The 24,042-nt window shown below is 46.6% G+C and overlaps 1 protein-coding gene across 4 annotated transcripts in view; it reads left to right on the plus strand.

The window, feature by feature from the left end:
* Positions 1 to 24,042, plus strand: part of MAP2K7 (mitogen-activated protein kinase kinase 7) — a 160,947-nt gene that overhangs the window by 72,966 nt on the left and 63,939 nt on the right. For all 4 annotated transcript variants that reach the window (XM_069231731.1, XM_069231733.1, XM_069231734.1 and 1 more), the window contains one exon: positions 1,870 to 1,950. In XM_069231731.1, coding sequence (XP_069087832.1) covers positions 1,870 to 1,950 — 81 coding nt within the window. The remainder of the gene's footprint in view (positions 1 to 1,869; positions 1,951 to 24,042) is intronic.

Here is a 24,042-nt window from a genome sequence, read left to right on the forward strand (position 1 = left end):
CCTTCTACACTCCCAACCGTCAACTCCGCTCCGCCAACCTTGCCCTCGCCACCGTTCCTTGCATGCATGGAACTACAGCCGGCAGCAGATCGTTCTCCCACCTCGCCGGCAAGACCTTCCCCATCCACCTACAGCAACACCCTCCCCATCCACCTACGACAGACCCAGGACCTGCTGACCTTCAGGAAACACCTCAAGACCTGGCTGTTCGAGCAGTAGCATCTCCCCTGTGCCGCCACCCTTCCCTCCCTTCCCCCCCCCCCCCCCCCCAAAAAGAGCCTTCAGACCCTCGTGGGTGAGTAGCACGCTCTACAAATGAATGAATGATTGATTGATTGATTGAACCCTATTGGCTATCGCCCGTCAAAGCAAGATGGAGGATTCTGCTTGGAGGGCTTCACCTCAGCTCTGGGCACCCTAAGGGTGGTCCCAGCTGGGGTGGACTCGCCTCCTGGGTTTTTCTAATTTTCCCACCTGACCTGCCACCAAAAGTAGGGCCTGGTACAGGGGGCAGGCATCTCCACTAGCTGGAGTACCCGCCTGCAGGGGGAGGTGTGAAGCACATCCACTTAGAGCGGGCGTTATTCTTGACTCCTAAGAGCACAAAGTCTCTCACCGCCTGGGGTCAGAAACTCATCTGGTATTGGCAGGCTGTCATAGACCGGTCAACCACCCACTAGAGTTGGGTGAATTTCGGGGGGCATCCCTAAGATGCCCTCTGCGTGCATTTTACAGTAAATCCAACACTGGCATCAGTGTGGGTTTATTGAGCTGAGAAGCTTGATACAAAATTTCCCAGCATTCAGTGAAGCCATCAAGGAGCTGTGGAGTTTGTAATGACAAACTCCCTGCCCATGTACTCGGTATAGCCACACTGCACTTATAGGGCCTAAGAATGGACTTAAAACACTGTAGGGGCATATCGCTTATGCAGCTATGCCCTCACCTGTGGTATAGTGCACCCTGCCTTAGGACTGCAAGGCATGCTAGAGGGGTGACTTACCAATGCCACAGACAGTGGTTTGTGGGCATGGCACCCAGAGATGAATGCCATGTTGACTTTACCTTTTTCTTCCTACCAACACACAATCTGCAATGGCAGTGTGCATGTGTTTGGTGAGGGGTCCCCTAGGGTGGCATAATACATGCTGCAGCCTTGAGGACCATCTCTGACCACAGGGTCCTTGGTACCTTTCACAAGGGTGTAGCTGTGTGCCAGAGGTATGCCAATTGTGGAAACTGTCAGTTTAGGGAAAGAAACAGATGCTGGGGCCTGGTTAGAAGGATCCCAGCACACAGTCAATCAAGTTAGCATCAAATATCAGGCAAATGGGGGGTGGGGGGGGAGTGCCAAAAGGGGAACTTACCTACGGTGGTGATATTGTTTTTGATGTTGAGCCGTTGAACTAAATGGCTCAACGAATTGAAAATTATTGCCTAGTGGAAAAGTATTGCTTGGACTTACTGCCTAAAAAAAGGAGACTGCAGTAGATATTCAACCTTGCTATGCAGACAAAGTGAGATGCAGCTGGTGGGAACCGACGTAAAGACAGAAATTGTGGACTTTTTTTGTGTAGTAGCATTTGTCCCTCAAAAAACATGAACAAACAAAAATAGCTTACACTGAGTATATTCAGCATCTGGGGGGGTCCTATGGAGTTGTATGATGTTTTAAAAAGAGTGGTGAGTAGCATATGTTTGTCTAAACCATTTTCTTTGCTTGCATGATAATCCAGGCATAGTGGAAGTAGAGCACACTTGCATAGTAGAATAACAGTTTGCAACATTGTCCTTGCCCATAGACAGACACTTGCTTCTCCTTTACTTCAAACGTTAATTATGTATGTTGGCCTCTTGTTCCTTTTGCAGCCAGAGAGGATAGACCCACCTGATCCTACAAAGCCAGACTATGATATTCGAGCAGATGTGTGGAGTTTGGGCATCTCTCTGGTAAGAATGCTTATCTAGCTGTTTTCCTCAGTTGTACATATTAGATTTTCTTTCCCTTTTGTGTTGTCTGACAGTCCTTCCACCTAGAAATGATGGTCTCTGGCCCTCAAACACATCTGCCTTTTTATTAGCTGTGTCATCCCCACCCCAATGTGTGTTTTTTTTTTCTTTTCTTTTTTTTTTTCTTCAACCTGACGATCAGACTCCCTGATATATTGAGCAGTCATTAGGCTAGTACGCTTGTTCCACTTTTGCCCATCTCTTGCTTTTTTCTTGTTCCACCTTCCAGCCATTCAATCAGTTTTATTTCTTTCACCATTGTGGCTTGCAGTTTTTCTTGCTTGTCCCACTTTATCAGCTTCAGTGCTTTCTACTCGCATCCTTTTTGGTTTGCTTGTTTTTGTCCGATAACTTGCTTGTCCTATTTTGTTACATGGCAAATTTGCTTGCTCCGCCTATTAGATTTTTCCTGGTTTCTTGAAATGTGATTGCGTTCTGCACCCAGTGCCTCCTACTTGTCTTGATTGCCATGCCTCGTTTGCTGGGAACCGGCCTGCCCACATTCTGGGTCCTGGCTGCGCCTGCCCATCCATCCTCCTCGTCCCTGCTTTGGCCTGGAATGCCACTTTCAGAGCCCTGGTTTAGCCTGTCCTGCCCCTACATTAGGTCCATAGACTGACCTGGTCCGTATTTCTGTACATTCTTAGCTTGCCCCTTTTCTTTGCACAAACTTTGTCTAAACTTTCCCTGTTTGTCTCATGTTTTCTGTTTTGCCAGGAGAATTTTTTACTTAACTAACTTGCTTTTTGTCATCGGCTTGAATTGCTGTGCCACCATTTCTTGGATTTGACATGCCTTAAGAATCCACTATTTTTGTTCTGATCCTCTTGTCCCCCTTCTTTGCCACTACAAAACTGCCCTTCCTTTCGTAACTGTGGCCCCATGTACCCACAAAACCAATTTTATTGATTGTAACCTAATTATATCTCCCCATTACTTAATTACTTCGCTGTGGTCCATTATCCCAGTATTTGTGCCCCCAAGTTTCCCTGCGCTAGAGTGCTTGTGTCTGTTTCTTAAGTGAATTTTACATCCAATCTTTCACCTATTGCTGACAGTGGTGAGGACCTGCCATCTAGATGAAACCAGAAAATGTACCTCCAACCTGTTTAAACCAAAACATTGTGCACCCTCACTCCATGCCTTTGTCTTAAGTAGCTACAATAACATCCCTATTCTTCTGCATACCCCTGCCATTTTCCTGCTTTCTGCTGAATAGTGTAGCGTGAGAAGTGCTTCTGTGTACTCCATGTTTCTCTTCTTTCTGGAACTCCTGTCAAGACATAGTTTGCTTGTTTGTCACCAGCACAGACAGCTTATACTTGTACATCTCTCCCCCCTTTTAAAAAGCTATGTCTGTTTTGTTTGGTAAACTATCACCTGTTCTATGTTTACTGTAGGAAGAAAGATTGTAATTCTCTTCAGCGATTTGCTGCATATCCAGTTATTTTATTATACTAGTATTTTATTCTGCTCCTCCATCTTTTTGAGGTCCGTACCGAGCACAAGTGCACTCCATGGTACGAGTCAAATGAAGTCCTGCGAAGGAGTGCAAAGGACCTATTGCCTAAATCATGGCTCTTTCCCTCTCTGCTTTAGGTTTTCTACAATTGTGGTGTTATTTACTCTGTAAAGATAGATGGACTAGAGGTAATAACTATCTGTTCGATGGCATGTGTAGTTGCAGATACACATGCTATGCATAGTCCTGCCATCTAGTGTTGGGCTCGGATTGTTACAAGTTGTTTTTCTTCGAAGAAGTGTTTTCGAGTCACGGGATCGAGTGACCCCCTCCTTTTCGGCTCCATTGCGCATGGGCATCGACTCCATGTTAGATTGTTTTCTTTCCGCCATCGGGTTCGGACGTGTGTCTTTTCGCTCCGGTAGTTTGAGTCGGAAAAGTTCTAAAAACTCTCTAATTCGTCGGTATTGTTTCGATCATCCCTCAACGACACTTCGGTACAGTCGGATCCAACTTCTTTACTCGCCCTTCGGGGAACCCGCGCCCAACTCAGGCCTGGTTGGGCCGACTGCGTGGAAGCCTCATGGACCGGACCCCATTTCGCTTCTGTCCTCGGTGCCACGCCAAGTTCCCATATACAGACCAACATCTCGTCTATAATCTTTGTCTATCTCCAGACCATCAAGAGGATACTTGTGAGGCCTGCAGATCCTTCCGCTCGAAGAAGACTAAGAGACAGAGGAGCGCTATGGTTGGAAATGGCGTCGAGAAGCACCGAACATCTAGACGTGGAGGCAAAGGAGATTATGCACACCGCAGTCTCCGTCCGAGGGTCCAATTCCAAGCAGGAGTCCGAGGAGGACAGACCGGTCATGGCAGGACAGCACGTAAGTACGCCGGCCCCAGTCCAATCCAAGCCCAAACATAAGGCCTCGGAAACGCCACTGCCAGAAGGCCAAGGCTCGACCCGCAAAAAGACCTCCGGTGAACAAGCAACAACTTCGGCACCGAGAAAGGCCACGCCACCGAAGCCTTCGGACTCGAGCCGAAGCACTGGCTCCGAAACAGGCAAACACCGACCCATCGATTCGAAGCCTCGAAAATCACTTTCGGAGTCAAGGCCAACATCCACTCCCGGCCTTTCGATATCGAGAAACCGGCTTCGGAGCCAAAAAGACCTGGCTACACAGAGCAGCATGACTTTCGAAACAACCTAAAGAAAGCCATAGATTTTCGGAGGAACTCGCACAAATGGAGGACATTGATGAAAGGCAGGCCAGAATTCATATTCATAAAGACACTGACAAGATTATAACTGCACCTCCTCTGAAGACTAAGAGGAAGCTAGCCTTTCAAGGAAAATTGGACACTGATCAGCCACCAGCTAAAGTGCCAAGGCCTAAGCAAAAATCTCCACCTCCACAATTTTCACCTCATCAGTCTCCTCCTCGTTCTCCTCACCTGCTTGTCTCTCCACCTACTACTCCTACACCTGCACAGTCTCCTGTACATTCTGTAGATTCACAACAGGACAATGTCGATCCATGGAATCTCTATGATCCAGATCCCATTCTGGATAACACCCCAGACTGCTATCCTTCCAAACCATCACCACCAGAAGATAGCACTGGATACACTCAAGTTCTGGCTAGGGCGACATCATACCACAATGTCGCCATGCACACCAAGCCTTTTGAGGATGTTTTTCTCTTTAATACATTATCCTCCACTGTAAAGAAATGGCTCCCTGTTGCAGTTACCCCCCACTTTTTGCCTGATACTGATGCTGACTTGACTGAGAAGTGTGCTGGGACCCTGCTAACCAGGCCCCAGCACCAGTGTTCTTTCACCTAAAATGTACCATTGTATCCACAATTGGCAGACCCTGGCATCCAGATAAGTCCCTTGTAACTGGTACTTCTAGTACCAAGGGCCCTGATGCCAAGGAAGGTCTCTAAGGGCTGCAGCATGTCTTATGCCACCCTGGAGACCTCTCACTCAGCACAGACACACTGCTTGCCAGCTTGTGTGTGCTAGTGAGGACAAAACGAGTAAGTCGACATGGCACTCCCCTCAGGGTGCCATGCCAGCCTCTCACTGCCTATGCAGTATAGGTAAGACACCCCTCTAGCAGGCCTTACAGCCCTAAGGCAGGGTGCACTATACCATAGGTGAGGGTACCAGTGCATGAGCATGGTACCCCTACAGTGTCTAAACAAAACCTTAGACATTGTAAGTGCAGGGTAGCCATAAGAGTATATGGTCTGGGAGTTTGTCAAACACGAACTCCACAGCACCATAATGGCTACACTGAAAACTGGGAAGTTTGGTATCAAACTTCTCAGCACAATAAATGCACACTGATGCCAGTGTACATTTTATTGCAAAATACACCCCAGAGGGCACCTTAGAGGTGCCCCCTGAAACTTAACCGACTATCTGTGTAGGCTGACTAGTTCCAGCAGCCTGCCACACTAGAGACATGTTGCTGGCCCCATGGGGAGAGTGCCTTTGTCACTCTGAGGCCAGTAACAAAGCCTGCACTGGGTGGAGATGCTAACACCTCCCCCAGGCAGGAGCTGTAACACCTGGTGGTGAGCCTCAAAGGCTCACCCCTTTGTCACAGCACCGCAGGACACTCCAGCTAGTGGAGTTGCCCGCCCCCTCCGGCCCGGCCCCCACTTTTGGCGGCAAGGCCAGAGAAAATAATGAGAATAACAAGGAGGAGTCACTGGCCAGTCAGGACAGCCCCTAAGGTGTCCTGAGCTGAGGTGACTCTAACTTTTAGAAATCCTCCATCTTGCAGATGGAGGATTCCCCCAATAGGGTTAGGATTGTGACCCCCTCCCCTTGGGAGGAGGCACAAAGAGGGTGTACCCACCCTCAGGGCTAGTAGCCATTGGCTACTAACCCCCCAGACCTAAACACGCCCTTAAATTTAGTATTTAAGGGCTACCCTGAACCCTAGAAAATTAGATTCCTGCAAACTACAAGAAGAAGGACTGCCCAGCTGAAAACCCCTGCAGAGGAAGACCAGAAGACGACAACTGCCTTGGCTCCAGAAACTCACCGGCCTGTCTCCTGCCTTCCAAAGATCCTGCTCCAGCGACGCCTTCCAAAGGGACCAGCGACCTCGACATCCTCTGAGGACTGCCCCTGCTTCGAAAAGACAAGAAACTCCCGAGGACAGCGGACCTGCTCCAAGAAAGGCTGCAACTTTGTTTCCAGCAGCCTTGAAAGAACCCTGCAAGCTCCCCGCAAGAAGCGTGAGACTTGCAACACTGCACCCGGCGACCCCGACTCGGCTGGTGGAGATCCAACACCTCAGGAGGGACCCCAGGACTACTCTGATACTGTGAGTACAAAAACCTGTCCCCCCTGCGCCCCCACAGCGCCGCCTGCAGAGGGAATCCCGAGGCTTCCCCTGACCGCGACTCTCTGAAACCTAAGTCCCGACGCCTGGAACAGACCCTGCACCCGCAGCCCCCAGGACCTGAAGGACTGAACTTTCACTGGAGAAGTGACCCCCAGGAGTCCCTCTCCCTTGCCCAGGTGGAGGTTTCCCCGAGGAACCCCCCCCCCTTGCCTGCCTGCAGCGCTGAAGAGATCCCGTGATCTCTCATTGACTAACATTGCGAACCCGACGCTTGTTTCTACACTGCACCCGGCCGCCCCCGCGCCGCTGAGGGTGAAATTTCTGTGTGGGCTTGTGTCCCCCCCGGTGCCCTACAAAACCCCCCTGGTCTGCCCTCCGAAGACGCGGGTACTTACCTGCAAGCAGACCGGAACCGGGGCACCCCCTTCTCTCCATTCTAGCCTATGCGTTTTGGGCACCGCTTTGAACTCTGCACCTGACCGGCCCTGAGCTGCTGGTGTGGTGACTTTGGGGTTGCTCTGAACCCCCAACGGTGGGCTACCGTGGACCAAGAACTGAACCCTGTAAGTGTCTTACTTACCTGGTAAAACTAACAAAAACTTACCTCCCCCAGGAACTGTGAAAATTGCACTAAGTGTCCACTTTTGAAATAGCTATTTGTGAATAACTTGAAAAGTATACATGCAATTGAAATGATTCAAAGTTCCTAATGTACTTACCTGCAATACCTTTCAAACAAGATATTACATGTTAAATTTGAACCTGTGGTTCTTAAAATAAACTAAGAAAAGATATTTTTCTATAACAAAACCTATTGGCTGGATTTGTCTCTGAGTGTGTGTACCTCATTTATTGTCTGTGTATGTACAACAAATGCTTAACACTACTCCTTGGATAAGCCTACTGCTCGACCACACTACCACAAAATAGAGCATTAGTATTATCTATTTTTACCACTATTTTACCTCTAAGGGGAACCCTTGGACTCTGTGCATGCTATTCCTTACTTTGAAATAGCACATACAGAGCCAACTTCCTACATCCACTCACACTACTTACCAGTCCCTTCCCATGCTTCCAGGCATGTTAAAGCACACACATCAAATATTTCAAGAGCCAGTCAGGGCCAGAATCATCACTCCCAGCGTGGAGACAAAATATAAACCACCTCCCTCTGACCCGGCATTTATTACTCAAACTGCCTCCTGATTCAGTTGTGAGTGCAGCAAAGGAAAAGGGCAAATTCTCAGTCATCTGGTGATGCACCACCACCAGAAAAGAAGAGCAGAAATGTTGATGCTGCTGGCTAAAGAGTAGCATCGCAAGCAGCCAATCGGTGGAGAATAGGCAACTCCCAAGCACTACTGGCTAGGTATGACAGGGCCCGCTGGGACGAGATGAAAGATATTATCCAGCATCTCCCCAAAGACCAACAAAAGAGGGCACAGCAAATAGTCGAGGAAGGGCAGGCATTACTAACAACCAGATTAGATCAGCCCTAGACACAGCAGCTAGGACAATCAATACTGCTGTTACTATTCGGAGACACGCATGGCTTTGGTCTTCGGGTTTAAGCCTGAAATCCAGCAGGCTGTCCTTAATATGCCATTCAATGAGAAACAGCTTTTTGGACCAGAAGTTGATCAGGCCATTGAAAAGATGAAGAAAGACTCAGACACACCGCTAAAGCCATGGGTGCTCTGTATACTACACAATCCAGAGGTTCATTTCGGAAACCTCAATACAGGGGTGGTTTTAGAGCACAAACACCTGAGGCATCCGCCTCACAAAAATCCAAATCATCTTACCATCCTCAATACCAACGAGGTGGGTTTCGAGGAACTTATAAAGGCCAATTCCCCAGAGGTAGGGGAAAATATCAGCCAGCAGAACAAGCCTCACAGCAAAAACAATGACTCTCCACCTCTTCCCTCATCACATTCCACCTGTGGGAGGAAGACTGCAAACGTTCCACAAAAATTGGTTACCCATTACAACAGACAACTGGGTATTGTCTATTATCCGCAATGGTTACTGCATAGAATTGGCACAAATTCCCCCAGATATACCTCCAAAACCACACAAACTCTCCTCCCAACACACATCCATGTTGCAAGAAGAAGTACAGTCACTATTACTCAAACAAGCCATAGAGCTTGTACCACAAAATCAGATAGGAACAGGGGTTTACTCCCTGTACTTCCTTATTCCCCAAAAGATTGAACCTTGAGGCCAATACAAGATCTCAGAACTCTCAATCTTTACATCCTATCAGAACACTTTCACATGGTAACACTAAAGGATGCAGTCCCTCTGCTACAACAAGATTTCAAGGCAATATTAGACCTCAAGGATGCTTATTTTCACATACCCATCCATCCAGCGCACAGAAAATATTTCAGGTTTGTAATACGGGGAGAACATTACCAGTTCAAAGTGTTAGCCTTCGGGATAACAACAGCTCCCAGAGTATTTACAAAATGCCTTGTGGTAGTTGCAGCCTACCTAAGAATGCAACACATCCATGTCTTTCCATATCTGGACGATTGGCTAATAAAATCCAACATTCATACACAGTGTCAAAACCATACACTTTATGTAATACAAACCCTACACACTCTAGGGTTCTCTAAACTACCAAAAAATCCCACTTGCAACCTGCACAAACAGCACTTGCAAGCCCAAGTCCACAAAGGGTACAAACATTCCACAATGTATTAGCACATATTCAGTCAAACCAACAGTACACAGTCAAATTTGTAATTAAACGGTTGGGCGTGATGGCATCATGCATCGCCATTGTCCCAAATGCAAGATTAAACATGCGGCCCTTACAACATTGCCTTGCAAAACAGTGGTCACAGGCACATGGTCAACTTCAAAATCTAGTGTTGATACACTGCCAAACACGCATATCACTTCAGTGGTGGAATTCCACAAATTTAAACAAAGGGCGGCCATTTCAAGACCCTGTGCCTCAAACCACACTTTCAACAGATGCATCAATGATTGGATGGGGAGCACACCTCAACAATCACAACATTCAAGGACAATGGGACATCAAACACAAACCGCTTCACATAAATCACCTAGAATTGCTAGCCGTATTTCTAGCACTCAGCCTTTCAACCTCTTCTCGTTCACAAACACATTCTGATCAAAACAGACAACATGACTACAATGTATTACCTAAACAAACAAGGAGGGACCCACTCATCACAACTGTCCCTTCTAGCACAAATGATTTGGCATTGAGCAATACACAACAACATTCACCTGGTAGCACAATACATTCCAGGGATACACCACCAGTTGACAGATGTTCTCAGCCGAGATCATCAACAAACACACAAGTGGGAAATCTCCAAGTGCTTCAGACATACTTTCATCAATGGGGAACGCCAGACAGAGACCTATTCGCCACCAGCGAAAACGCAAAATGCCGAAACTGCGCATCCAGGTTCCCACACCCTCTATCCAAGGGCAATGCTCTATGGATCAACTGGTCAGGGATATTTGCTTACTCTTTCCCCCCTCTCCCCCCCCCTCTCCCGCTTATTCCATTTCTATTCAACAACTGCATCAAAACAAACTCATACTTATAGCACCAACGTGGGCACGTCAACCCTGGTACATGACATTGTTAGATCTGTCAGTAGTACCACACATCAAACTCCCCAACAGACCAGATCCGTTAACACAAAACAAACAACAAATCAGGCATCCAGATCCAGCAATAATCAATCTAGCGATTTGGCTCCTGAAGTCTTAGAGTTTGGATATCTACATCTTCCAACAGAGTGTATGGAAGTAATTAAACAAGCTAGAAAACCCACTACCAGGCAGTGTTATGCGAACAAATGGAAAAGGTTTGCGTTTTACTGTCAATCTAAACAGATTGCCCCTCTTTCAGCATCAATATAAGACGTAGGTTACTTGCTTCATCTGCAAAAAGCAAATTTTGGCTTCTCGTCCATCAAAATACATCTCGCAGCTATTTCAGCGTATTTGCAAAATATACAACACACCTCTCTATTTACAGTCCCAGTTTATCAAAGCCTTCATGGAAGGACTAAAACGCATCATACCACCAAGAACACCCTCAGTGCCTTTGTGGAATCTAAATATTGAACTCACATGACTCATGGGCCCACCATTTGAACCTATGCATTCATGTCAGATTCAATACTTAACATGGAAAGTTGCATTCCTAGTTGCTGTTACTTCATTAAGGAGAGTTAGTGACATCCAAGCTTTCACTATTGAACAACCCTTCATACAAGTACACAAACATAAAGTGGTACTTTAGACCAACCCAAAATTTCTACCAAAGGTGATATCACCGTTTCATATCAGTCAAACAGTGGAACTCCCAGCCTTCTTCCCACAGCCAGACTCTGTAGCAGAAAGAGCGCTGAATACATTGGACATTAAAAGAGCTGTAATGTATTACATTGATAGAACTAAATCATTTAGGAAAACCAAACAGTTATTTGTGGCGTTCCAGAAACACATACTGGTAATCCTATCTCAAAACAAGGACTAGCTAGATGGATAGTAAAATGCATCCAAACATGTTACCTAAAAGCTAAAAGGCAGCTATTAGTAACACCAAAAGCACATTCCACCAGGAAAAAATGAGCAACAATGGCATTTTTAGGAAATATACCAATGACAGAAATCTGTAAAACAGCCACTTGGTCAACTCCCCATACATTTACCAAGCATTACTGTGTAGATGTGTTAGCAACACAACAGGCCACAGTAGGACAGGCTGTACTAAAAACACTATTTCAAACAACTTCAACTCCTACAGGCTGACCACCGCTTATGGAGGCAAAACTGCTTTGTAATCTACGCATAGCATGTGTATCTGCAGCTACACATGCCATCGAAAGGGAAATGCCACTTACCCAGTGTACATCTGTTTGTGGCATGTTCCGCTGCAGATTCACATGCGCCCTCCCGCCTCCCTGGGAGCCTGTAGCAGTTTAAGTTAAAACATTCATTTGTACATATGTATATATATCTCTATTCCATTTGCATGGACATCTCTTTTCTTTACACTCTATCACTCCTACCTTACCCTCTGCGGAAAAACAATCTAACATGGAGTCGATACCCATGCGCAGTGGAGCCGAAGAGGAGGAGTCCCTTGATCCCGTGACTCACAAACACTTTTTCGGAGAAAAACAACTTGTAACAGTCAGAGCCCATCACTAGATGGCAGGACTATGCAAAGCATGTGAATCTGCAGCAGAACATGCCACAAACAGATGTACACTGGGTAAGTGACATTTTCCGTATGTCATCTATAGATCAGCAGCTTGTTTTAAGTAGACCCATCTCCTTGTTGAAGGCAAGGAGAGATTCAAGCTTATAAGAGGTATTCTCGGGTGTTTTCCAGAAGGACCAATAGTAGCACCTTCCAGCAATGAGAATGAGGACGTTATTACTTTACTTGGTTCTGGCCTTAGCTGAGGCAACCTATTAATACTCTATTGCACATATATCCATAGGTTCGATGGCATGTGTAGCTGCAGATACACATGCTGTGCACAGTCCGCCATCTGGTGTTGGGCTCGGAGTGTTACAAGTTGTTTTTCTTCGAAGAAGTCTTTTCGAGTCACGAGACCGAGGGACTCCTCCCATTTCGAGTCCATTGCGCATGGGCGTCGACTCCATCTTAGATTGTTTTTTTTCCGCCATCGGGTTCGGACGTGTTCCTTTTCGCTCCGTGTTTCGGGTCGGAAAGTTAGTTAGAATCTCGGAAAAAAACGTCGGTATTGTTTGCGTTCGGTATCGGGTTAGTTAGAACAAATCGACACCGAATTCTGAAGAGCTCCGGTGGCCCTTCGGGTTTTTTTCGATCCCCCGTCGGGCCTGGTTGGCCCGGCCACGTGCGACTTCAAGGATCATGGAACGGACCCCATTCCGCTTCTGCCCAAAATGCCATCACAAGTATCCGTATACGGATCACCATCTGGTCTGTAATTTGTGCTTGTCCCCCGAGCACAAGGAGGATACTTGTGAAGCCTGTCGAGCGTTTCGGTCGAGGAAGACGCTGAGAGACCGAAGAGCCAGGAGACTGCAAATGGCGTCCACGCCGACAGGTCAAGAACGCTTCGAGGAGGAAGAAGAAGCTTTCTCCATCCGCGAGTCGGATTCGGAAGAACTCGACGCCGAAGAAACACACCAAACCGTGAGTAAGACGTCGAAAATCATGACTCACGAGAAGTCTACAAAAGCCCAGGGGACGCCACCACCAACAGGCCATGGCTTAACCCAAAAACTAGGTGACCCATCCAAGGCACCGAAAAAGGGCATGCTAGTGTCGAAGTCATCCGACTCCGGTCGAGATACCGCCACACAGCAACCTCGGAGCTGAGACAGCGGCTCCGAGAAACTTCGGCACAGAGACAGCGGCACCGAAGAATTTCGGCACTGAGACACCACGCCGAAAACTAAGAAGGTTTCTTCAGAGCCTAAAAAGACTTCTGAAAAGGTTTCGGTTCCGAAACAGCCAGCCTCGGAGCCGAAAACTAGTTCCCATACAGAGGAACAAGGATTAACCTCCCAATTACACAGATTTGGAGAGGAGCTTCAAGCTGTAGAGCCTGACTACACGCAAAGAAGGCTTCATATTCATGAGGACACAGGGAAGATAACCACTCCTCCTCCAATCAAAATAAAAAGGAAACTTGCCTTTCAACAAAAGGACAAGCAACCACAAGCAAAGGTGGCAAGGAAAACAACCCCACCACCGTCTCCACCACCATCAATACATGCATCACCAGCAACAACTCCACCACTGATGCACTCACCAGCTCATACCACAATGAGTCAGGATGATCCCGATGCATGGGACCTCTACGATGCTCCAGTGTCTGACAATAGCCCAGACTCTTATCCTACAAAACCGTCACCACCTGAGGACAGTAAATCCTATACACATGTGGTCGCAAGGGCAGCCGAGTTTCACAATGTCTCCTTACATTCGGAACCAATTGAGGATGACTTTCTCTTTAACACCCTATCCTCCACCCATAGCCAGTATCAATGCCTTCCCATGCTCCCAGGAATGCTAAGACATTCAAAACAAATTTTTCAGGATCCAGTTAAAGGCAGAGCCATAACTCCAAGGGTGGAGAAAAAATATAAGCCACCGCCCACAGATCCAATATATATCACAACACAACTAACACCGGACTCAGTAGTTATGGGGGCAGCTTGTAAGAGAGCCAACTCTCATACCTCATGCGACGCACCACCTCCAGACAAGGAGAGCCGCAAATTTGATGCTGCGGGAAAAAGGGTTGCAGCACAAGCAGCAAATCAGTGGCGTATTGCCAATTCACAAGCACTTTTGGCAAGATACGACAGGGCTCACTGGGATGAAATGCAACATTTCATCGAACACTTCCCCAAGGAGTTCCAAAAAAGAGCGCAACAGGTGGTGGAAGAGGGACAAAGTATCTCAAATAATCAGATACGGTCTTCCATGGATGCAGCAGATACAGCTGCAAGGACAATAAACACTGCAGTCACAATACGAAGGCACGCATGGCTGCGCACTTCTGGGTTCAAACCGGAAATCCAGCAGGCTGTGCTCAATATGCCATTTAATGAACAGCAATTGTTTGGGCCGGAGGTAGACACTGCCATCGAAAAACTCAAAAAGGACACCGATACAGCCAAAGCCATGGGCGCACTCTACTCCCCGCAGAGCAGAGGCACATTTCGGAAAACACCTTTTAGGGGAGGGTTTCGAGGTCAACCCACAGAAACCACAACCTCACAAACAAGGCCTACCTACCAGGGTCAATATCAAAGGGGAGGTTTTCGGGGGAAATTTAGAGGGGGCCAATTCCCAAAAAATAGAGGAAAATTCCAAGGCCCCAAAACCCCTCAAAATAAGCAGTGACTCACAAGTCACACACCCCCATCACATAACACCTGTGGGGGGAACACTAAGCCAATTTTACAAACTTTGGGAGGAAATAACAACAGACACTTGGGTCTTAGCAATTATCCAGCATGGTTATTGCAGAGAATTTCGCCAATTCCCTCCAAACGTCCCACCGAAAACACACAATATGTCAAGACAACATATAGATCTTCTAGGACTAGAAGTTCAAGCATTGCTACAAAAGGACGCAATAGAATTAGTTCCAATTCAACAGAAAAACACAGGAGTTTACTCACTGTACTTTCTAATACCCAAAAAGGACAAAACTCTGAGACCAATACTAGATCTCAGAACACTAAATACCTACATCAAATCAGACCACTTTCACATGGTCACATTACAAGACGTAATCCCACTGCTCAAACAGCAAGACTACATGACAACATTAGATCTAAAAGATGCGTATTTCCATATACCAATACATCCTTCACACAGGAAATACCTAAGGTTCGTATTCCAAGGAATACATTACCAATTCAAAGTGTTGCCATTCGGAATAACAACTGCGCCAAGAGTTTTTACAAAATGCCTGGCAGTAGTAGCTGCACATATCAGAAGGCAGCAAATACATGTGTTCCCGTACTTAGACGACTGGTTAATCAAAACCAACACGCTAAGACAATGTTCACAGCACACAAACTACGTCATACAGACCCTTCACAGGCTAGGTTTCTCGATCAACTACGCGAAGTCACACCTTTTGCCGTGTCAAACACAGCAATACTTAGTAGCGACAATCAACACAGCAAAAGGGATTGCCACTCCAAGTCCACAAAGGGTTCAAACATTTCACAAGGTAATACAGGCCATGTGTCCAACACAAAAGATACAAGTCAAAATGGTAATGAAACTCCTAGGCATGATGTCTTCATGCATAGCCGTTGTCCCAAACGCAAGATTGCACATGCGGCCCTTACAACAGTGCCTAGCATCACAATGGTCACAAGCACAGGGTCAACTTCTAGATCTGGTGTTGATAGACCGCCAAACATACATCTCGCTTCTATGGTGGAACAGTACAAATTTCAATCGAGGGCGGCCTTTCCAAGACCCAGTGCCACAATACGTCATAACGACGGATGCTTCCATGACAGGGTGGGGAGCACACCTCAATCAACACAGCATCCAAGGACAATGGGACATACATCAGAGGCAGTTTCACATAAATCACTTAGAACTGTTAGCAGTATTTCTAGCGCTAAAAGCATTTCAACCCATAATAACCCAAAAATACATTCTTGTCAAAACAGACAACATGACAACAATGTATTATCTAAACAAGGAGGGACACACTCGACACAGTTGTGCCTCCTAACACAAAAAATATGGCATTGGGCGATTCACAACCACATTCGCCTAATAGCACAATTTATTCCAGGGATTCAGAACCAGTTGGCAGACAATCTCTCTCGAGATCACCAACAAACCCACGAATGGGAAATTCACCCCCAAATAATAAACAATTACTTTCAAATTTGGGGAACACCTCAAATAGATCTATTTGCAACAAAAGAAAACTCAGAATGCCAAAACTTCGCATCCAGGTACCCACAAGATCAATCCCAAGGCAATGCTCTATGGATGAACTTTGTGATGTCACATTAAGTATCCTTGCATCGATTTCCAGAAGGTAGGTAATCTCTACAGCACCCCTGAACAAGACAAGGCCAGCTGCAAGGCTTGCCACTCCTTCAGATCAAAAAAGACATGACGCGACTGCCAGAATCCACGTCTCTAAATGTCTTGGAGCGCAGACTATGCACCAGATCTGTTTGGACCCAAGGGCATTTAAAAAGAACACACACAGGTATTGGGTGCGGATGAAGGGACTTTCTCGCCCGATGATAGCTCTGAAATCGAAATATAAGGTCTGCCTTCTGCTTACCCTGCCTTGAGTTTTGTGCCCCCACTATCGACCCCAGCAAACCACACAAATGCTTAACTGCCCATCCAGGTTAGGCCTTAAATCATTGCTAGCCCACCACTTGTTCGGGCCATGGTCGGCACCGAATGTCTTCCTTGGACACACCCATCTCTGCGTCAAAGAAACCATCGAAGCCACATGCTTCTGAGCCGACCACTCCAGCTTCGTACCAGAAAATTTCAGCGTCAGAACACCAGCAACTATCTGCACCGAAACCTGCCTCATTGGAGCTGAGAAGTTCAGAGGCAAAAACCTTGGCATTAGAACCAAGAATGCCAGATGCCCCACAAAACTACCAATGTATCGGGTCCGTGGAACCCCTACTTCAAAGACTGCAGGAAGAAATAGACATTAATTAGAAACATCAGCTATCTTTTGAAGAAGCTTCGGAGGTTTCAACTCTGCCCAAACAAAGAAAAAAGATAGACAAGGCAACAAGTTCTTTGCAAATTAGCCAACCACCTATACCAGCTGCACACTATTCACCCTCACCAGGGAGGAAATGATGGGGACACTTTTGATATCTCACCACCGAATGACTCCTGGGACAGTTATGACCATGATCCACCAGCTGATCCAGACCCTGATCTGTACCTGCAAAACCACTGCCCCCCAGATGACACTGAACATGCCATGACTTGATAGGTACTGAGCCCCTAGAGTAAGACTTCTTTAAAAAAAATATATGTATATATATAGTATAAGACGTACCCTGATGACCTGTTATATATTAAATGTCAATTTCCATCAGACTCTTCATTAGTGGCAACTGAATGTAAAAGAGGCAGTTCCCAAACATCTGGTGAAGGACCCCTACCAGATAAGGAAAGCAAGAAAATGTAGCTGAAAAGAGAGTGGGCGCACAATCTGCCAATCACTGGCATATCGCAAATTCCGTCCATCTTCTCTGTAGGTATAATCGAGCCCACTGGTAAGATATGGAGGAACTCCTCCAGTACTTCCTAGAAGAACACAAGAAGCAAGACTATCAAATAACCTCTGAGAGAAATTCATTTCTAACACAACTGTAAGTTGTGCTCTTGACGCTGCTGATACTGGAGCAAGGGGAATAAACTCTAGTGCATTACTACAGACATTCCAGGCTTCGGGCCTCAGGGTTTAAACCCGAGATACAACAAAATCTACTGGCCTTCCCGTTTGATAGGGAACATCTATTTGGTCCTTAAGTAGATACACTACTAGAAAAGATCAGAAAAGACAATGAGACAGAAAAAGCCATGGAAGTGCTGCAGACACCTTCTCACCGTGGCTCCTTTCGCCACTCATCGTACTATGGAGGGATCAAAACCACATCCCCGGAGTCCTCCACCTCGTACCAGCGGCCATAAACTCAAACCGTCTCCCCTTGAGGATACTACCAAAGCTCATATAGGGGGGTTACAAATCCAGACCAGCAGATTGTTATAACTGACCCTCCTGAGAGCTGACGAGATAACTATTTGTCAAATAGCCATGTCTTCATAGCCTTTCCTAAGGCAGATTCAGGTTCTGTTTGTCGCAGTGCCACAGTTTAGGTGCTAGTTATTTAAAGGGCGACCACCCCATCTGTATTTGTGGATTCTGATTGTAGTAGCGAGGAGAGAGGTGGCGCATCTTAGACCTTCCAGGATTAGAAGATTCAATTAGAGTGCATAGTCTATGAGGTCACTTTTTTTGTGAGGCCCTATGCGTGATGCAAAGAGATTTGAACCTGAACCGTTGCTCTGTTGACAGCCAATGAAGGCCCTCCTTGTGGACAGGTTCTTTGGAATTTTGAAAAGGAGGCGGGCAGCTGGATTTTGGATGGTCTGCAACTTTCTTTTGATGTGGTGTGTTGATTCTAGATCTAGGAAATTCAGGTAGTCCAGCCGGGAAATAATCCGGGCCTGAACGATGAGTCTGGGGTAGAAGGTCTAACACTTTTATTAGTAGTCTGACTATTCCAGTATACTTCGCTGCTAGTTTATTTGACTGGGATTCCCTTGAAAGTGTCATCTAACCAGACACCCAAACCTTTTATTTTGTTTTTTGGGCTTGATGTGGTCCCAAGGCATTCTGGCCAAGGGAGTAACTATGTTTTGCTTTTTTTGTCACCTAAGAGCATGAACTCCATCTTGTCTCTGTTTAACTTGAGGGGATAATTTGCCAACTAGTTTGGCTACCTCCTTTAAGTAGGGGAAAAGTTGTTTACAGTTGAAGCTGTGTTCTGGGGCAATAGAGAGGACTAATTGTGTATTGTCTGCATAGGAAACTGTAGTCGGACCAAAAGATTTAACTAGCTCTGCTAAAGAACCCATGTAAAGGTTAAAAAGAGTTGGGCCTATTGTGGTGCCCTGCCATACTCTGCATTTCAGGGGTAGACTGTCCGAGAAGAATGTTTGGTCCAGTACTTATAAGTTTTTGACTTCGAGGAAGGACATTAACCATTTTAGAGCACAATCAGTCATCCCTACCTCTGAGAGCCTCTGGATAAGCATTGTGTGGTCCACCGTATCAAAAGCAGCACTTAGATCGAGAAGGATGTCTGCTGTCAAGCCTACCCGGTCCTGAAGTTGCCGGAGTTCTTCTGTATGGCAAGCAGTGCTGTCTTTGTGCTCTTAAACCTGTGTGGGTGGAATGGGGGAGATTGTTAGACTCCAGAAAAAAGGAGAAGCATTGAGTAATATGTTTCTCCAGGAGTTTGGATACACCTGGCAGTAGGGAGATAGGTCTATAATTTCCCAGGCACGAAGGGTCTAGGTATGGCTTCTTCAGCATCGGCTTTACCATTGCATGTTTCGATTGTTGGGAGGACTAAACTGGAGGATGGTGACTCATTCAGTCTGTCTTCACCTCTATGAGTGACTTCAGAAATGTCCTTGGGTGAGTTGGAGGCATTCCTAATGTTTATGGTATAGTTGGTTGCTTGAGGGTCTTTGATTTCAGAGTGCTAGAGCCTGATTGCATCCTGGTACTCCCACGTTCATCTTAATTATTCCTCCAATTCCTTCCTAACCTTTTGCTCTTCTTGGTTTTCCCCCTCATCTGTTTGCACTCAAGAAAGAGATTTTTTTTTAACTTTGCTGTGTATTCTTGCTTGCCTTCACTGGATGGACTGTGTCAAAGAAGTTTTTAATCCAGTTGAAGAACTTGGAGTTTGCCCCGGATATATGCCCCCTAGGTCAGGTTTGGACCTCTAAATATCTTGCCAAGTCAGCATTGTCTAGTTTAGACTTGCAGTGATCCTTCTGAGACTGAGCAAAGAAGAAAGGTGTAGGGTGATGAGCATCAAGTGGTGATCTGATCATAAGACTGGTATGGTTTGTAGTAACCGTACTTTCGGGGTGTTGCTGAAAACTAGGTCATTAGTGTGCCCTTTCTCGTGGGTAAGGCCCTTGACCATTTGTTCGACTGTAGGGAAGTTAGGTTCTGGAGAATGTTGATGGGCAGTGCCTATTGTGCTGTCCTCCGCATGGGTGTTAATTTCTTCCAGCAGGGATAAATTGGTTTTATTCAGGGCCATATCTGCGACTGTGTCAGGGAGAGTGTTAAGAAAATGGGAGAGGGGAATGAGTGCCCTGTAGAGTAGGATCCCCAAGAAGGTGAAGGTTGGATTGAGAGCGATGGCAAGCTTTCACAATCTTGGAGGATGGGTAGGGTGAAAACGCCCCAAAGGTGTCGTTTAGGATAATGGCAACACCTCACCTCCTTTGTTTACATAGTCTTGTTGGATGATATGGTATCCTGGGGGCATGGCCTGGACTATGTCAGGCTCAGCCGTCGTGTAGCCAAGATTATGTCAAACAGGATGTCTGACCTGTTCTCCTTAATCAGGGAGAAAACATTCACCTTTTGACAGACCAATAGCCTGCAGTTAATGAGGCACAGTTGTACGCCTGTCTGCTCTTTAGTTCCACTAGACTGTTTAAGGATGGGCTGAAGGTGAAAAACGCAGATTTTACATGCCTTGTTTTGCATTGTTAGGGTCTAATGCATGTAGGCAGCCTCTGTCCACAATAACCTGAAAGCTCCATGGTTGAGCGCGTATCTGATGGTTTTCAGGTCTCGCCTAGGAAGCGCATGTGCGGTCTCTTTCAGACATGATGTATCTCCTCTGTGAGCTTTCAGCACGCCAATCGCTGGTCATTCGTTGGTTCGGGGTGCCTTTCTAAATTCCTTACTCTTTCATTGGTGAATCCTATCCATTTCTCCCTCCTGGTGTGTCGTTCCCTCATATAGCTACTGGCGCTGTTACGTGTCTTATTTCGGTTACTGCCATTTGAAGTAGGCACACCATTTTTTCGATTGTCTCCGCTCGTCTGTTTGGAGTGGTGTTTGTTGGCTTTCTAATGCAACCCATCCACACTCGTGTTTTTTTTTTTTCCTTTATTATTTCAGAAACCTGCTGGTTACTTTGCAGTCAGTGGAGCGCGGCAATCAAAGTAACTTTTTTTTTTTCTTCAAGCACACAGCGTACACGTTTTTTTATTTGAGGAACACACAGATTACTTTGATTGCCACTGTCCGCTGAAATTATTTTATTTCAAACACACACTGCATTCATTTAACAATAAATACACAACAGTGCCGAACCCTCCTCCCACGCCCGACTGTCACCGCCCAACGCCCAGTGCAGCCTGAGCCACAGGAGCAGTGCCAGCGGCATTTTTTTTTTAGTAGACACTGGGTGAGCCGATGCCGAGATTCAATCCCGGTTCCTCACTCTCAAAGTCTGCAGCTCTGTCTTTTAAACCACATCCTTTCTGGCTGCTAACTTATTTTCCGTCATTCCCTGCAGTGTTTACCAGGTGTACCAACTGCACTCGTACAGTGAAAAAATATCCTTTTAGTATATGAGGCTGATCTGTTGTCACTGTAAAATTATACGTTTTTTAACTTTTACACATTTGTTTTATTTCAGGTTCATTTTCTGTTAAGAATATAGTTGAGTAACTATCCTGCACAGTGGGATATTGTGTTTGCTTGAAATGAAGTCATGTTTGAATCTCTGCTCAAATCACTTTGAGGTGAGCAGAGTTTTTGAAGGTGATTATAAAAGCGATACAGCTCTTTGAAAAGTTGTAAATCGGGGAACATGGGTGTCCTTAATGAACCAGCGTGCAAAGGCCGCTCTTAATTACTTGCCCCGAGACTATTTACAGGCAGCAGCAAACAAGCATGCGTATTCATGCCGGTTCGCACATTCACAACCCTACACATGTTGGCATATTCAAGAGCTCTACGCAGGTTCACATATTCACAAACACTACGCCAGATCTCATATTTAGAACACACCGCAAGTTCGCACATTCACAGACACTATGCAAATTTGCATATTCACAAACACTACGCAGTCGCATATGCACGCATCTATAAATACTCATTACCGGTGATTCTAAAATCCACACACGTACGTTCACATGCCAAGACACACATAAATAACGCCAAATAGTGTTACTGTCCTCTGCCCTACCTGCTATTGCATGACTCATTGTTCCCACATTTGCAGGGCTATAAATCTCCCCATTGATATCACAAGCAAAGTATGTGGAGGGAGAGGTTCTTCTCTTTTCAGCCCATTAGCCTGGTACAGACTTCCAATTGACACGTTAGTTCTCTCAACTAAAGATTCAAAAATATATACAATTATGTATGTTTTATAATACTTTATAGCTCACCTGCAGTTGTTCATTTTTTCAATTTCCAGCTAGTGCGAAGAAACCTGTAGGAACTTTATAAAAGTTTCCTATATTTTTTGAATTGCAGACTGACACAGTACAATTAATAAAACACAGCAACCAATGTCAGACCATTGCTAAACCGCTCCTGCAAATTATGACAAATTTAAACTGAACAGGAATTACAAATTGATTCAAAATCAGTTAATCGGATCGGCTTCCACCCATCGGTAAGGAAATTTGCAATTGCAATGCGTACAGCACATTCACATTGGTTGACAGTTGGCTTATATAAAATGCGGCAGAAAGCCGAGCAACGAACAGTACGTATTTATTGAGAAATCACTTAAAGAAAACAAACTACCACCAGCATCGTTTGAAAAAGACATTAAGGGAGCTCTTGTTTGAGAAATTGTTTAACATCACTGCTTTTAATTCTGCTTTCGATAGTTGTGTGTTAATGGATTTTGCCCGTTTGTGCATGGTATTTACACAGAAAAGTTTTAAAGAAGCTTTGACTCTAGATTAAAAAGAAACTGAAGCTTGCTGCATTGATTGTCACACGGGGAAGGGGAATAATACTGCTGCTTGTTTTTGTACTGCTTGTTTTTTTAGTAAGCACTTGTGTTTCCGAGCTCCGACGGCCTGTCGTTTGGTGGCACTGACCTATTCATGTTGGTGCAAAGGCCGCCCCCGCAGGGGGCATAAAGGGCCGGCGCCTTAACGGCCGCCTTGGTCCGGAAGGGACCGGTTTAACCGGTTGGGACTAAAGCGTGACACAGCGCGCCCCCACCCCAGGTGCCAGCTGGGGGGGTAGGGAAGGCACAGCGAAAGCAACCAATGGGGGGGTTTGCCATTATTCAAACCCCCCAATCAAGACGTGATGCCAACCCCAGGGGTGCAAGGTGAGGTGCTCTTAAGAAGGCGCATCCCGGGGTAACCTGCAATCAGGACCGGGACATAAGGGCGGGCACTACGGCAACGACGAACAAAGAACGGAAAGAAGAACACCTACCGGTTGACTTGGCTGTACGGGGACCGCTCACCCCGAGCGACGCGACCCTACAGCTGGTAGAAGACCCCCATCGCCGTCTTCAAGCCCATCCAGCAGGCGAGTGATCGTAAAGTGGCTGTACGGGGACCGCTCATCCCGAGCGACGCGACCCTACAGCGGAAAGAGGACCTCGACTGCCATCGCTGATTTTCAAGCGAGGACCTCCCCGTCGCCCCAGCACAGAGCGGGCAGACGGCATTACCCTCGTGGGGTGCCCGGTGTTCCGCACAGCGGAAGGTTTGAGAAGCGCAGCACTTGCGCCGGACTAAGTCTTCGCCTGGGCGATGAGGGACCGGGTCCAACCCGTTTGCTGTTCCGCGTCCGCGGCACCGGCCCCCGTTGCCCCGGGCCGTCAAAGCGGATTGTCCTTAGGGGGCCGGCGACCGACGCGTGCTGCGGCCCGAGAGGCAGCGCCGGACGCTGCTGCCGTTTCTTGGAGCCCCGCCTCAGAGTGCCGCAGTGAGTGAGCGGGTCCAAACAGCTGCGCTGCGAAAGCAGCGCTGGACCTTGCCGTCTCCCCCTCTGGGCTTGCCCAGGGGCCGTTGGCCGCAAAACATCACCCCCCAGCCGGCCCCCCTTTGTTTGCAGCG

Source organism: Pleurodeles waltl, chromosome 4_2, assembly GCF_031143425.1.
Source record: "Pleurodeles waltl isolate 20211129_DDA chromosome 4_2, aPleWal1.hap1.20221129, whole genome shotgun sequence".
Taxonomy (NCBI): domain Eukaryota; kingdom Metazoa; phylum Chordata; class Amphibia; order Caudata; family Salamandridae; genus Pleurodeles; species Pleurodeles waltl.